At 39.0% G+C, this 16497-nt stretch overlaps 1 protein-coding gene across 11 annotated transcripts in view; it reads right to left on the bottom strand.

Moving 5' to 3' along the window:
- Positions 1-16497, bottom strand: part of Fmnl2 (formin like 2) — a 277669-nt gene that overhangs the window by 33563 nt on the left and 227609 nt on the right. For all 11 annotated transcript variants that reach the window (XM_063259092.1, XM_063259096.1, XM_063259095.1 and 8 more), the window contains exon 10: positions 3474-3548. In XM_063259092.1, coding sequence (XP_063115162.1) covers positions 3474-3548 — 75 coding nt within the window. The remainder of the gene's footprint in view (positions 1-3473; positions 3549-16497) is intronic.

Below are 16497 nucleotides of genomic sequence, written 5' to 3'. Positions count from 1 at the left end.
CTTGGCAAATATGAGGTTGTGAGTTCAATCCCTGGTACAAAAAAAATATATATAATATATATGGCTATGATAAAAAACAGAAATACAATAATAAATATTGGCAAAGACAGAGAAAAGTCCCTTCACTAGTGGCAATGCAAAAGGATGCAGCCACTTAGCAAAATATGACACTTCCTCAGAATGTTAGCATTACCACACAACTGAGCAGTTCTGCTCCTAGCCAACAAAAATAAAAGTACACATCCACATAAAAATTTGTACATAAATGATTACAGTAGCGTTCATCATAACAACCAAAATGTGAGAAGAACCCAAGGTCCACCTTTTGAGGAGTAAACATGGTATCTTTATAAAATGGGATATGGCACAATAAAAAGAATGTAGTATTGAAACAAATTATAGCACAGATGAACTTGAAAACATGCTGGTAAGTGAAAAAAGTCAGTCCAAATAAACATCACATATTCTGAGTCCATTCATATAAAATATCCAGAATAGGCTGGAACTATAGAGATAGAAAGTAGGTTAGTGGTTGCCTCAGGCTAGGCTTTGGTAAATGTGGAGTGACTGCTAACGGAAACAAGGAGAGTGAGAGAATGTTCTAAATTAAGCTACGGCGATAATCACATCGCTCTGTGAATATATTAAATATACAGTGACTTGTGCATTTCTAGTATGCAAAGTGGATGGTATGTTAATCAAACTTCAGTAAAGCTATTCCTAATATGCCATAAGGATATACAGACAAGAAGTAGGTAAATTATTGCAAGCATTACATGTCATATAAAATATGAAAGTTATTACAAAGAATAACCTCATCATAAGATAGTCACTTCCAAAACTTCACTGTGAGCTCAACCCTATCAACGGGACCCATTGATAAGGGTTTGACCCATTTTTCCATACAATCAACCAGTTGCCATTCAATAAAAGCTTTGGATTTATTATTTTGTCCACACCATGGCATCAGTAAGCCTAGACCTGTCCCAGAGTCCCCGCTTGGCACATGAAAGACAGAGCTCAGCTGGATGTGGTGGCACATGATCTCAGCACTTGAGACGGTGAAGCAGGAGGACTGTGACTGAGTTTGAGGCCAGTTTGAATTACACAGTGAGATCCTGCCTCAAAAAACAACAGCAGCAAAAATAAAGCACAAGTGGTGTATTTTTCTTTCATCTGTGACACTGAGCACATCTTGTTCATGCTTTGCCACTATGGCTATGACTCAGCACAAGCTCTAGCAAAAAGGTAAACTGATGAAGGGCCTACATGCATGTTTATTCCGGGAACCACATTATTCTTCCCCTCTTTTGCCTTAAATTTTTAAAAATTGCTTTTACTGAATGATTGAGAGGTGTAAACTTTCAAGGTTACAAAAGGATTCTATTGACATTTACTAGTAAGTTACTTAAGGTTATATAGTTAAATGAACATAAACATTTTATCAGGTTTTGTTTGCTTTTGTCCACAAAAAATACAGAACAAGGCTCACACTACATTAGAAGAATTTATATTACACACTATAAAGAATATGTTGCTTGGGAAGCTGGGCAACTAAGTGCATTCCCAAGCAATCCATAAAAAGCCTCATTTTCTGGAGGTAAAATCTGGCTCACTTCTGGCATCTTTCCATTTCTCTTATAAAAACAGGTCGAACTGACCTGTTGAGATTTATGCTATGCTGAAGAAGCAAGTGCTTGTAGGTGACCCATGAATCCAGTACAGAGTACCCGTAAATAGGTTCCTCAGCTCTTATACTGACAGGAAAGGGGCTGCACTTTTGTGTGAATAAATGGTACAGGTGCTTTAATACTTTTTTTAAAAAAAAATTATAATTTTTTCATAATTTTAGCAGAAATGCAAGTGACAGAGAAGTTCACAAGTATCACAAATGAAGGTCCACATGTAGTACAATAGGGAATGATGCGGACTGTGACAAACTGGAGATACCTATAGGGTAAAAGACCATGGGCTACATCTACTAACAGGGCATGCCTCTACCACGATAATTTGCACAGAAGAGCCTAACGTTACCAAGTATTTCTAATAAAAAGGACACATTTTTATGGACCATACACAAAATAAATTTTTTAAAACCATCATTGTTCAAATAAACTCATAGGAATTTAGGTAATCTTCAACCTGGGGACTTCTAGTTTGCAAACTCAACTCTAACAGGACAAACAACATCCCCCAACATACACCAAGCACAGGAAAAACACTGGTAACAGAAGTCAAGGGGTGGACCTCTGTACAAATCTATCACCAGTGCCAGAATTAGCCTGGACTCCTCCAAAAATTCTGATAACAATTAAAAAGTCAATGTAAAAGTAACCTTTCACATTTATGGTTATCTTTTTGAAAGCAACTATCTTAGTATCTTTTTTTTTCTTTTTTTAATCGATACCAGGGATCGAACTCACAACTGCGCGCTTGCAAGGCAGGCTCTTTATGCTGCTGAGCTAAATCCCCAGCCCCTTATCTTAGTATCTTTCTCATTGATTTCGGAAAAAGGCCTCAATCTTTGAAAAGATGTTCATGTTTTATAGGCACTGAAACTATTCAAATTAAACTTTTACCTGGCACCCTAAGCACTGGCTTTGCCATGTCAGAACTATGTGGGATACCTGCTCCAGCTAGAAGTGATCTGCCAGATTAGACCCAGGCAAGGATCACCTGGGTCCAAAAATTCTCTGTGTCAACTGGATTAGGTCAAAGGCTGAAGATCTGGGTACATTCAGAAGTAATGTCTCAAGAAATTCCTTCTTTGGGTCTAAGATTTGGGTGTATGAATTCAAAAGTACTGAAGCTCACTCTGCCACTGTTCTCACCAGATAGAGACAGGACATCTGTGAAACCATATGTGTGTGATCTAACCTGCTAAGAAGAGCTGCAGCACCATCATGCCCTCTCAGAATTATTGAAGCACGAAACAAATCAAAAGAGAAAAGTTACAGCTGCACATTAACTTGGGGGACAGTGACGGTCAATTCTAAGCAAAGCACTTCGTCTCTTGGGAATATAGTTCAGCGAAGGGTACTGGCTGGCACATATGAGAGTTTGAAAAAAAAAGTTTCCTTCTACTTTAAGGATTCTTACATTGCACTACTGGCAGCTAAAGTCAGCAAGTGTAGGCATCTGTGTAAGGCCTCAAAACATTTTTTCCACAACTGCATGATCTCTCTCGTTATTTACTAATTCAAAATATAGATAGATAGATAGATAGATAGATAGATAGATAGATAGATAGATACTTTTGACCTTCACTGAATTTGGATGAAATGAGTAAAACTGTAACTAAATGCCATAAAGGGAAAATACAGGTGAAAGAGATATTTCAGGAAGGTTCTATAGAATATTAAACTAATTTCCCATCCTTTGCTGTGTTTGTGTATATGCACCTGCACACAGATTTAAGGGCAAAGTGCTGAAACTGAGTTTACATTACTGAATGTAGCTCTAAAAAAACTCACCATAAAGTCGATGTTATTGTCTTCATTCCTGAAATGTTCCATCAACTTCTCAAAGCGCTGTTTTTCTCCACAAACCTGAAACATACATTTTTATTGTGATGTAACACTCCAAACATAAGCATTTCAAAATTAGACACAGAAATTTCAGCATTAATAATTATTTGCAGAATGTCCTTTTTACCCTTCTTTCATACAGTATTTACTCCTCTTCAAAGCTCATTAATTCACAAACACGCACATAAATTAGAACCAAAAGCTGATCCTTGGTTTCTTTTTCATATTCTCTTGATATTTTAAAATCTATGTCAAATGTGTTTTCTCTTACTGGTTGTCTTTGCAAATCTATCAATTTTTAGCTAGCATTCAGAATCCAAAAACAGAGTTCACATTTTAAAACCCTGAGTAAATATTTCTTTTTTACAAAAGTACTAAGATAACATATTAAAACATTTGAGTAATTTGGTATTTGAATTCCTTGAAAGTCAGATTTAATATGTTCGTTATGTCTAAGCAATCAAGTAATTTTAGAGCATGAATTACAATACAGAAGCAGATACTTTCGTAAGCTATTAACCATATAAAGTGAGTATAAAAATTTACAATAATTTGTGAAGTATCCTCCCAGAGGCCTAAAACATACACATTCAGTTCATGCTTAATAGGTGAAATATACAGATATAACACTAGGAAATCCAGAAACCTAAGTTATTTTCATAACACTAGGATTAAAAACATAGAATGAAAAAAAGACTTGTGCCAAATAATAACCTTCTGGAGACTTATTCCCAAAAGACTAGGGAAGATCTTTAATCCTTTCCCCTTTTTGAAGCAAAATGCTATACTCACTTATTTATTCTGCCTTCAGAAAATATTTACATGAACCAACTAGAACACAGCCTCTGGTTTTACAAATTAGGTTTCACATGCAAAACTAAATTTCTTGGCTCAATTTTTAATCTAAGGGATAACTAGAACAATCTTCAAGAATTCTTAAACAGTATTTCATAATGTTATAATGCAACTACTTAATTCAGTTGTGTTAAGTTCCACGTGAATACACATAGATACATAGGTATCAGTGAAGAGAAAGTCCCGTGAAGGCAAGAATTTTGTGGTTTTTTCACCACTATATGGGCAACATTCTTGATCAATGCTTAGCACAATATAAACTGTCAGTATTTGGTGAACTGCACTGACTAGAAGGTAGCAAGTATTTATGCAAAAACACACCCCACAAAAGTGTGAATAACTTATTGCTCTTCTCTCTCTTGTTTTCTTTATTTATTTTTCTCTCATGTTTTAGAGTGAACGAAGAATCATGAGACCACTGTAAACAAGCATCAGAAGTAAATCTTTAGTGGCAGCTCCTGGGCCTGAACAGTAGGCTGAAAATGTTAAGGCCAATGGCCTTCGATCGTTGAGGTCTTCTACTCTTACATGACTGAGTATTTCCAACAAAGTCAGGCCAAATGATTATTTTCCAGGTGTAATCCCTGCCTTAATAAAAAAATAGTTTCAGCAGGCAGAGAAACAGTGCATGGCTCAGTCTAGAGGAATTGCAGGAGGCACTTAAGGGGAATCTGAAGTAAAGCCTTTGAAAAACACACTGCCCAGGTCTTATTCAACACTCGGCAACATCAAACTGTGTAATTTTAAAAGCATTAAGGTTTATTTTGATGCTGCAGAAGGGATGAGGACCAGAGACTAAGGGGATACAGTATGTTCTGCCACTCTAAAATATATACAGCACATTCTTGGACACAAAAGGTCTGCTGAATGCAGTGAGGTAGATAGGCCACACTCTCTAGACTGTGACATCAGTCACTTCTATACCCAAAGAGACAAGTGTCCTTCACCTGCAAAGCGAGCCCAGGGTGAACATTCTCAGGGCTTGGCATAGTAAGGGTCATTACTACAACCTAAATTTTCTTTTATAGACACAATGACCTAAGAATGCAATTCACAGGAGAATGGTTTATTTCAGTGTTATATGGGGAGATCAAGAATGGCAGAAAGAAAAAAGAAAAGAAAGAAGAAGAAGGAGTGTCCTGGGGTCTATGGCTCCAGGTGCCTGAGAAGTAGACTACAACTAACATCCCGCTGAGTGCAGCAGTACGCACTAAACTAGAAGTCAAAACCAGCAATGAACAGTGACAACAAACACAATTTCTAGGAGGACAAAGCCATTGAGATCCAAGAATATTAGGAAGCTACAAAGTACCATAGCTCATGTGATGCCCTAAGATTATGAAAGGGTCTGACAATTAGGTCAAATATTCCCAACATGATAAATGGTAAGCAGAATGAACAGAACCAAGTCCCCAAAAGCCCACCTGACACTGTCCAGAATGCTCAGATAAACATATTACTTTTGAGATGATACTCAAGCCCATTTAGGAATTATCAAAGATAACAGAGATGAAGAATGTAATTATTAAAAATCACAGTCATTGCAAAGCGCATATAATACTTCACATCTGTGTACTAGAATTGTTCATAGACTTTTGAAACTCAGCAGATTCCTAAGTCTAAATCAAGACATACTGGATGAGAATCTCCATGGAAAGGACTAGGAAGCTACAATTTTTTAAAAAGACTTCATTCTTTTTTTGTTTGTTTGTTTGTTTTGTTTTTTGGGGTTTTTTTTTGTTTTGTTTTTTTGGTTTTTTTTTGTCTTTTTCCTTTTTACCGGTACCGGGGATCGAACTCACGGCTGCCTGCTTCCAAGGCAGGTGCTTATGCCGCTGAGCTAAATCCCCAGCCCCTGACTTCATTCATTTTTGAACTAGCATTTTTGCAACCAGTGGTTTATATAATATTAAATTGATTCAATCCTTGGCCTTTTGCAAGAACGAGGAGTGATGAGACAGTGTCTCACTCTGTAATTCAGCCTGGCCTTATACTCATGTCAATCCTCTTGCCTCAGCCTCCAGAGTGCTAGGATTACAGGCCTGCACTACCACATCCAGCTGATTCTCACACCCTTGATGACTACAAACTTTAAACTATATAGCTAAACCAGTAGCTACAATTCATTCAACTTCCAACTGAGCAACACAAATCAAAAACCTTAAGTTACTATACCTGTGTATCACAAGCATGCAATACAAATAGCCTTCTTCCCCTGCACAAATACAAGGTAATTCACAAGTAATCATGAAATGCATCCAGCATATTTAAAAAATGGATTTTCTATGGCTAGGGAAAGCACATGTAGACTGCAACGAAACAAACACTCCATTAATAGAGGTGACACCACATCCAAAACAAGCAATACTAAATTAATTTCCTGGTAGGTAAACATCCCAAAGAACATTATAGTAGCCTAGTAGACAGGACTGAAACAGATGTTAAAATGAGCTTTGAATACACATGTCTCTTTTGAAATCCCTCATTCTGTCAACAGATAAATCCATGCTGAGAACATGTGTTATGAAAATGAGAAAAACCTTTCATCTTCTAGACTCTAGAGTAATGGACTTAAATATCATCCTTTTTAATAGCTGCTATAAACTTGTTGAAAATTCATACACACACAAAATGACATGTGGCCAACATAGACGCCAGGTTGAAAAAAACCATGAAAGAATCTGAGTGGAGCTATGAACTCTCCAGACGCCCTCTATACAAAGGTGGAGGCTGCCTCTTGCCATTACTGAGTTAAGAGCAGTATCCTCTACATCATTCTCTAGAAATGGCGTGAGTCTCAGAACCTCACTTCATTTCTGCTAAAGGAACACAGGCATGCAAACCAGACTCAAATTTGTTTCTATATGACTTTAGCAACCATTAAACAAGTGTAGCCTATTATCCCACAGGAAATAAGAAGATGTGTTTGGGAAAGGTTGGTAACATTTATGTTCCACATCAAAGGAAAGTTCTCTTAGTTCACACTGCTCACATCTGGACCACCCCACACACTTGGTTAAAACACCACCATCATGGTTGACTGAATTCCTCTGAACTGGGTTCCTTTCAGAAAATTGGTGAAGAGAAAGAAAAAAGACTGTTCTTAGAATCCTCACGTTGGCTTTCATGAGAATGCTCGCCAGGGTCTCACTGAAACATATGTAAGACCCAGGGGCATATTTGCACACACATATTACTGCATGTTATATATTGCTGCATATAACTTCCATCTACCAACAAAAGCTGGACAATACATAATGTGGAAATTTTTAAATGAAAACGATAAACTGCTGCAGTGAAATTTGTCATTCTTGACTTTTAATTTCTCAGTTACTTCCCCAGCAGCTCTGACATCAATTTTCTTTATACATAATAGAAGTTGAGGTGGGAAGCAAGTTTAAGACCGCAGAAAGGCCAATAATATCACAGCAGACTGGAAAGGAGTCCTTTTGAACATTACACTTCAGAGTAAACCAAGAGGTATCTTTATTACAAATCACTTATAGATCAATCTCATGTCAGTAAGTTTGCTGTCCCTGTCTAACACTGCATAAATAAACATACTCAGGATCCAATCCCGAACCACAGACCTCAATCTGCTAACACAGACACTGACCTGACCATCCCTTTGAGGTCCTGCCAATACATCTGGCCCCTCTCTGCACTCTTAAAACTCTGACACTGATGGATGTGAGGATCTGTGAGAGCAGAAATGGGACTATGTGACATATTAAACATTAATATAAAACCTAGGTTATAGCTCATGGCTTTGCCACAACCCCGCCATTAGTTTGGATAAAAAACTTCACTTTCACATTCATTATCTCGAGAGCATTATCTATCCTGCTGGTTTTTAAGTGATGCTTTAAGAAGCCATAGAGATTACAGAGGGGTCAAGGATATAGATGTGTTAGGGTAGTTTCCAGAAATTGAGGGCTTGACAGGGAAAAGACAAGTATCAATAGTAAGGTTTGGGGGACATCTTCTCTCCTCAATAAGACCTAAATCAGTCTTATTGCACAGAGTTGCCTATTAAGAGTTCTTGGAGTGGAAGGAAGGTAGGTTTCACTGCTAATAAAAGTTTGAAAATAAAATCCTCAGTATCTAGTAGCTCCAAAATGCTAAGTTAGCATGCCCATGATATTCCTGAATTGACTAGCATGGAAACTCCACGCCAAAAAAATTCAAAGATATACACTTGGTTGTACAGGCCCTGAATACCAGGCAAAAGGGCCAAAGCACAATTACCTCATCCCAGCTGGTTCTCTCCTGCTTGGGAAGCTGATAAATCCCACCCTGCCCAGATAGAACAGGCTGCTCCCACAACAAGCAAGATACATTTTCACTTAAATGAGAACTGGAGCAAAAGCACAGCTCCTGCCAAAAAACAACTCAACTATGTTCTCCAACATCTGTGAAAGGCATTTCTGAGCAGTGGATAAAGCCAGGGCCCTGGACGTAAAGAAAGCTATGGGTTAAAGTGTCTCTCCAAGGGTGGGCAGAGGTTAGGAAATGATTTCCCTAAACACTTACAGCTCAGAGAAGATGGTTTCACAAAAGCTTTGTAATAAAGAGTGTTATCTTGCCAGGTGGATGTGGAAATGAGCGGACTCCCAGCCTTCAGACCCCTTCAAGGTCAGTGACCATCGCTGGCTTCCCTAGCAACACCTCCCAAGGCACCACAGTTTGCAGCCAGACTGAGGCCTGACTCTTAGGAGGTGTCACTAAGTGCTCCCGGGTCGGTTATATAAAAACTAAGGGCCCCTTGCTTAAATGTTTCCTCCCTGCTCCACTGCCTGGTGCCTCCCTCAAAGCTTTCTTTTTCTTTCCTCACAATAGGCCCCTGTCATTCCAGGGGACCCCTGCAGGAAGGCACCGCTCTAGAGGCACGCTCTGTTATGAGTGATGGCACCACCCTTCTCCACGCTGACTGAAAACAAAAGTTCTGTTTTCCTTGCAAGCTCTCACGAAGTGAACAGTTATTTCATACTTAGTTCTAGGTGAAAACCATTTTTGGTGGTCATTGATGCCATATGGGCCCAACCAAAGCACTTTTCTGGGGTGTTCTACAGTTGTTGGGGTCTTTTTATTTCACACACAGACTCCAAATGCTGCTGTGACAGACGAAGACCACTGCACCTGCTTGTGGCTCTCGAGATCCCTGAGAATGTAAGGCAAAAATCTTCATCTAACTGAAATGTTCTCAAGCTAAACAACTTTTATTTCACTACAATGAAATAAAACCAAATGAACATTAAGCAACTGAACTCTTCTGCAATCTAATCAACTCTCTTTCTTCATACATTAATAAAACATTTCTAACCATCTTGGCCTTTGGTACAATTGATTATGAGCCTTAGGTTTCATCTGCATAATACTAAACACTCCTGTAAAAACTTCAGTCACTTTTCCAGATGGTTCCAAATACCCAGATGTTTGGCAGCAGGCACACAAAGAGTCCAGATGACAAACTTACTTTCCATGCATGTATTTGGCTATACTGAATAAAAAATCCTAATGTAGAAGCAAAAGGCTGGTAAAATCCCTCACAGGCTCACTCACTAACACCACTCCTTTATCAAGGGGACCTTCATTAAAATTCTGGAGTGGTGGGTCCACAGTACAGCATTTCATAAATGACCTCTCTTGAAAATATTCCTAGTGTCTGACTTGAATCTCTGCAGCTTAAATACAACACTCACAACTCTTGGGAGTAAAGAAGGATGCAAACAGACTTCTTCAAAGATACCTATGATGGTTAATTTTATGTCAGCTTCCATGGGCTAAAGAATTACCCAGAGAGCTGGTAAAACATTATTTCTTGGCTTAATCATAAAGTTGTTTCCAGGAAAAGATTTGCATTAGAAGCCTTAGAATGAATAAAGATTCTTCTCACTAATTTCCATGGTTTCTTCAATGCACTGAGAGCACCAAGAATATAAATAGAGAATTTCTAGGAGGATGAATTTCCTCCCTCTCTCCTTTTGCTGAAATATCAGTTTTTCCCTGTCATTAAATATCAGTGCTCTTGGTTCCCAATCCTTCAGACCCCAGAACTTGTACCCTTGACTCCCCTGGTTCTTGGGTCCTCAGATCCTCAGATTTCCTGGTTTTCCAGCTTGCAAATGGAAAACTATAGGATTTCACAGCCTCCAAAATCATGTGAGCCAATTCCCTTATTAAGTCTCCTCTAATATTGTTTGTTATTGCTAGAAATAGCCAATTGATTCTGTTCCTCTTGTATTCTTACTAGAAAGTCGAAACACATTCCAGTTCAAGAGAGATTAGTAAGTTAAGTAGCTATATGAGGCCTCAATGATGAAGATCTTCAGTCTCTAGGCGGACTTACCAGCCAGAACCCTTAAGAGTGAGAAGGTGCTCTAACACTGTGCTTTATTTTCACTCCTTAAGGCTCACAGCACCATGCCACGCATACCCCAATAGATCAAGCGGGGCAAAGGAAGGGTGACAATGGCAGTCTGTAGTGGTTACTGCATGTCCTCTCCACCACAGCAACAGCACATGGATCTTCAAGGCCCTTTCATAAAGTCTGTAAGGTCAAAAGTAATTCTATAACACTAGGATCTTACTTGCCTTTTTCACCGTTGGCATCTGCACAGCAGAACTCAATACAAAAGGAACCGTGGACGAATAAAACCACTGGCAGTGGTCACAGCAGCATCAAATTATAGCAGCATTCATCATGGCTACGCAGTCTCAGTTCTTAAAATCAGACTGTTTCACTTAAAAATATCCTTGGTGAAACAGTAAAAAGTATTAATTCTTATTTAACCCTTGAATACACTTCTTTGTATAAGTGCACAATATTTTATATGATGAAATGGGAAGTCTGTATAAAGTACTTTTGCTGTACATTGACATACAGTTACACTGAAAACTGATTATTCCAGTTGCGAAATGAACTACTCGTTCCCTTGATCTTACTTGAAAGAATAACTAGCAAGCTATCATTATTTAGACTTAGTCACTTGGCAGACATTCTCTTGAAAAAATAAAGCTTTTTAAAACCAGTAGCACTGTCGCCAACAATAAAAACTGAGTTCTCAAAAAGAGAGACAGACAGAGAGAATTTGTGGAAAAGTTGTACTTACCCTGAGCCTGACATCTCCCTAATATTTAAAGACTTTTCTGAAGAGAACAGTGGTGAAATAATGAATGTAATTTTTAAAAGTTACTGCATTATTTAATGTACCAATATTTAGAAGATCTGCATAATTCAATGAATAATTATCTTGCAAATAACCACTGAGTAATGAACACTGCCAAATAACCAAAATAAATTAAGGGGAAGAGAGGCTAACAAAGAGTACAAAGTCATTAATATTGTTTCAAAAATTGCAGGCTGTAAAAATTATTTTTATCCAATGTCTTTAAATTATCAAAAGAATTTTCACTGTTAACAGAAATATTGTTTAAATACTTCCTATTCCATCTACTTAGCTGTGTGGGACTGATTTTCTCCACCTACTTTAACCAAAACAACAACACAAATAACTTATATAGATGGGTCTGGGGATTTAGCTCAGTGGCATAAGCATCTGCCTTGCAAGTGCGTGGTCCTGAGTTAGATCACCTGTACGGATTAAAAAAAACCCAACACATAGAAATAGATAAAAAGTATACAGTTATCTATTAAGCTTGATTTAATTACAAAACATGTCACTGCAATGGACAGAACTGTGATCCAAAAAAATCGTATGTTAAACTTCCTATCTTTAATGTGAATGCATTTAACATTAAGGGTTTTATTGGTAACTGAGGATAAATGAGGTCATAGGAGTTCTAATCAGATAGGCGTGGTGGCCCTGTAAGGAAAGGAGAGGAAAAGCTTTCTCTCTGGGTATACACACTAAGTAAAGGCCAAGTGGGGATACAGTCAGATGACCTTCTAAAACCCAAGAACAGTTCTGACCAGAACCCAACTATGCAGATATCCAAGTCTTGAGTTTGCAGCCTCCATAACTTTAAGAAAATAAATTTTTGTTCTTTAAACCACCCAGACTATGGTATTTTGTAATGGTAGCATAGGACGATTAAAATAGCTATTATTTTACGGATAGGATGGCAGGAGTTCTTTTTAGTAAAAAAAAAAAAAAAAAAAAGTTGCATTTACATGTTATAAGTTTAAGTTATTTTTAAATGGAATAAATAAATCATTAAACATTCATTATAATTTCTAATGTGGTAAACAGCACTATATAACTTGCTAGACAAAAGTTCTTTAGGGTCCTCGGTAGTATTTTAAGAGTATGAAAAGGAATCCAGAAGCCAAAAGTTTGAGAACACTGAATTATAGGAAGGCCACCTTACTCCTATAAGGATAATGAATTATTAAAACTAACCATTTAAAAGAGCAAATGATGAATTTTTAATAGTAAAACCATTGACAAACTTGGGAAACAACAATACCTTATATAGTCCTCATGAATCTGTCATTTCTACACGAAGATGATGCCAATCACTCAGCACGGGTAAGACTTTCCTTAGACAGAAAGCAGCCCTTTACCACTTTACAAAGCAGGTAAAATTTTCCTTCTGCTCTTAGGTGTAACAAGACCAAGTATATCACCCGGTACCAGAATAGAGAGCAGTTCTCTCGGTAAGTCTGGCAGATGCTACCCTTGTCACATGTACACATGTGACAAACTTAAGACTAGATACTCTTTTCCCAGTCCAAATGAATGTGATTCTAAGCAAGATTATGGGAGTGGTACATAAACAATTCTCTTCAACATGAAATAGAGACAGAACAAGCATTCCCCAAAACCCAGAGAATCGGATGCAATGAATCCACAAAGCGCACTCAGGAGGCTGAGGGAGGGGAAATGCAAGCTCCAGGCCAGCCTGGACTACACAGCAAGGCTTTGTCTCAAAAACCCAAAGGGGGGAGGGGAAAAAGAGAGAGAGAGAGAAAGGGAAGGAGGGAAGGAGGGAGATGACACACTAAGGAGAGAGGGAAGAAGGGAGAGAGGGAGGGAGGAGCAACATCTACACGTAAATACATTTATCCTGGGACTCTGACACACAGTAAGTAATAACAACCAACCTATACAAAGAACAGAGTATTATCTATTGCCCGTACACTAAATGAGTCCTTGACTCCTACCACACAGAAAACACTATTCACTAGTTTTACACCTATTCCTGGAAACTACTTCAAAATGGAAAATTCAGTGTTGTTCTTGGTGGTGTACCAGTAAATGTGGGCTACCACATGCGTTGCTGGTACATTTATTGGTGAGGATAGAGGCTTCATATTCCACAGCCAAAACCAAACTGCCAAAACGAACCGAGCTTATAGCTCATGTTTCTGTGACTGGTCATTTCCACTTTCCAGTGAGGCAGAGCTGAGGGGAAATGTCAGAAAGCTCAACTACATGATGAAGAGGACTGTCAGAGACTGTTGGAGCATAACCAGGAACTGCTGGGCCATTTTCTTGTACTGAGTATGCTTCAATTATGAATGAAAACTAAGTACAACTATATACGCTCAGCAGAATGATGTATGCAATAGAAGAATTGGGCAGGAGCCACAAGCACCACTGTGGTGACGGGAATAAAGAATAGGTGCTCAACCGCAATGGGTACAATAGAGTTTGGAGTACAACAGGGGAGCTGGGAAATGAAAGGCTTACATAATAACTAAAAACTCAGTTTTTCAAAAGCTCCACAAGCCAAGGATTCTTCTGCAGACAGGCCTCACTAGGGGCAAATACAAATTAACATAACTTGCATCTCCAGCTTACTTTCTGGCTAAGGAAGCAGGAAAGTCCTAGGGATTCTTACCATGTTTGTTATTGTCTATTTTTGTTTTTCTTGTACCCACAGTCTTAGCATTAGCACATCCCGGCCCTTTTCGTCTTTTATTTTGAGATAAGGTCTTACTGAGTCACTGAGTTCCTCAGGTTGGACTCGAACTTGCTACCCTATAACCTCAGCCTCCAAGTGCTAGTATTACAGCCGATTTTTAAAGTGAGACTTGAATCAAGAAACTGATTTAGCCATCTTTCAGGGGTCCTAAAGGGCATTAGAGACTAACATCAAAGATACAGTACACTCCAGTCTACAGACTAAATGTCTCCCAAAGGCCCATGTGTTTTAAAGGATGGACCCCCAGATGGCACTATTAGGAGGTGCAGCACACCTTTAGAAGTGGGGCCTGGTTCACTGGAGGGCATGCCTTTGGAGGCAACTGTGCCACTCGGATCCCTTCCTCTCTGTGTTTGCCTCCCAAATATAAGCAGTTTGCTCCACTACACACCCCTACCATGAAAAGCCAACATCACAGGGTCCTAAAGCAAAGGGGTTATCTGGTCTGGAGCTACAACTTCCAGCTCCATAGACAACAATAAATCTTTTTCTCTGTGTCGACTGCCTCAGGAGTTTCATTACAGTAACTGACACTGACTAGCATAGCTTAAAGTTACACAGATCTATTGTAAGCTTGTTACTATCCTGTCAGCTGGCCTTAGCCATGTGTTTTATTGCTGTTTGTAAATGAAGATACCTATCATTTTATTATCTAAATATCTACTTTGATATCTGTTATCAAAGAAGCCCTTAACCTTTTTCAAATGGAGCTAATTTAATATGTACACATATTCCACACATAGGCTGTTGTCTTAGTTACTCTTCTCTTGATCCTGAGACAAAACACCCAACACCCAAAGTTAACAAGGGGAAAGATTTATTTAGATCACAGTTTTTAGTGGATTCAGTCCTTAACTGGCTGGCTCCAAGACAGGGTGGCAAGTGGCAGGAAAGCAACCATTCATGGTGGCAAAAGATAGCAAAAGCAACAAGAGAGGAGGAAGGAAGAGAGGACAGGCCTCCTTCTGTCCCTTTTACTATATGCAGGCTACCTGCCCTAGGGCAAGTGTAGCACTCACACCCATAATCCCAGAACTCTTAATCCCAGCATTGCACTATGAATCAGTCATGCATTCTAGATGCGACTATCTCAGAAAAAAAAACCCACATGAGGCTTGGTAGGTGGGACATCTAGACACAAACCATAACATTCCACCATTGCTCCTATCCCAGAGACTCATACACATCACTTTATGCAAAAGGCAGTTAGTCCATCTCGAAGAGGTATCAAAGTACTAACAGTTTCAGTACTACTGAAAAGTCCAACTCAAAATTCTCCTCTGAAATGTAGGGTAAACTCTTAGCTGTAAGCACCTGTTCAAATAAAAAGAAACAGAATACTTCTAGCATTCAATAGCACAAGACAGCCATTTTTCATTGCAAAAGTTACAAACAGAGGTATACAAACAAAAGGGACTAAAGCAAATCCAAAATCCAGCAGGGCAAACATTAAGTCCTGTAGTTTTAAGTGCAGCATCTGAGGCAATCTGTGGCAAGATGTGAATTTCAAAGGGCTTCAGTGGCCCCTCTATGCCACTTTCAGGGATACTAGCTTCTATAGCTTCTCCCGTAGGCCCCCTTTTGCTCTGTCCATGCAGCTTTCCTTAGATGATCCATATTTCTGGTTTCTCCAGCCTTCTGGGGTATTCGCTGCGCCTCTGGCTTCACATTCCCAGCTTCTCACACTGCCCTCTCTAAGGCACACTGCCTGCCCCCCCCCCAGGTTTTCTGAAATTTGGGTAGAAGCCTTCTGATCTAAAACCAGCACCACATGGGTGAAGCCAAGGTCTGCTGTCAGCTGGAATACTAGCCAGAATTTCCTCACTTAGCTGTAGGGGTTGAGTGGATCACTGAGCATTCTTTATCCAATTCTGAGGAAGAAATTCTCTATGTTGCTGTCATTTTGGAACATGGTACTCTGTAGCTTTCTTCTCAAAGCAAAGTCTTTCACTTTTACAATCTTGAGACTGCAAAGGGGTGTCCTGGTGCTTCTGGTGACGCCCTCAGGCCATCTCTTCTATACTTCTGTTCCTTCTCAACAATCAAAATCTCCTGTGTTCTACCTTTGCAGGCTGTAACAGCTTTATTAGAGCTTTCATTCTGGCCAAACGCACAATGTTTTAAATTATTCTGCTCTGGTCTTTTCTCTTGATTCTCAACATATATTTGGTTAAAAGCCCCAACATTAGTTATGCCATTGCCTTAACATTTTACTGCCTTGAAA

This window comes from Cavia porcellus, unplaced genomic scaffold (assembly GCF_034190915.1).
Source record: "Cavia porcellus strain 051 isolate PalLab524CR breed Dunkin Hartley unplaced genomic scaffold, mCavPor4.1 scaffold_12, whole genome shotgun sequence".
Lineage (NCBI taxonomy): Eukaryota > Metazoa > Chordata > Mammalia > Rodentia > Caviidae > Cavia > Cavia porcellus.
This window is presented reverse-complemented; position numbering and strand designations above follow the sequence as displayed.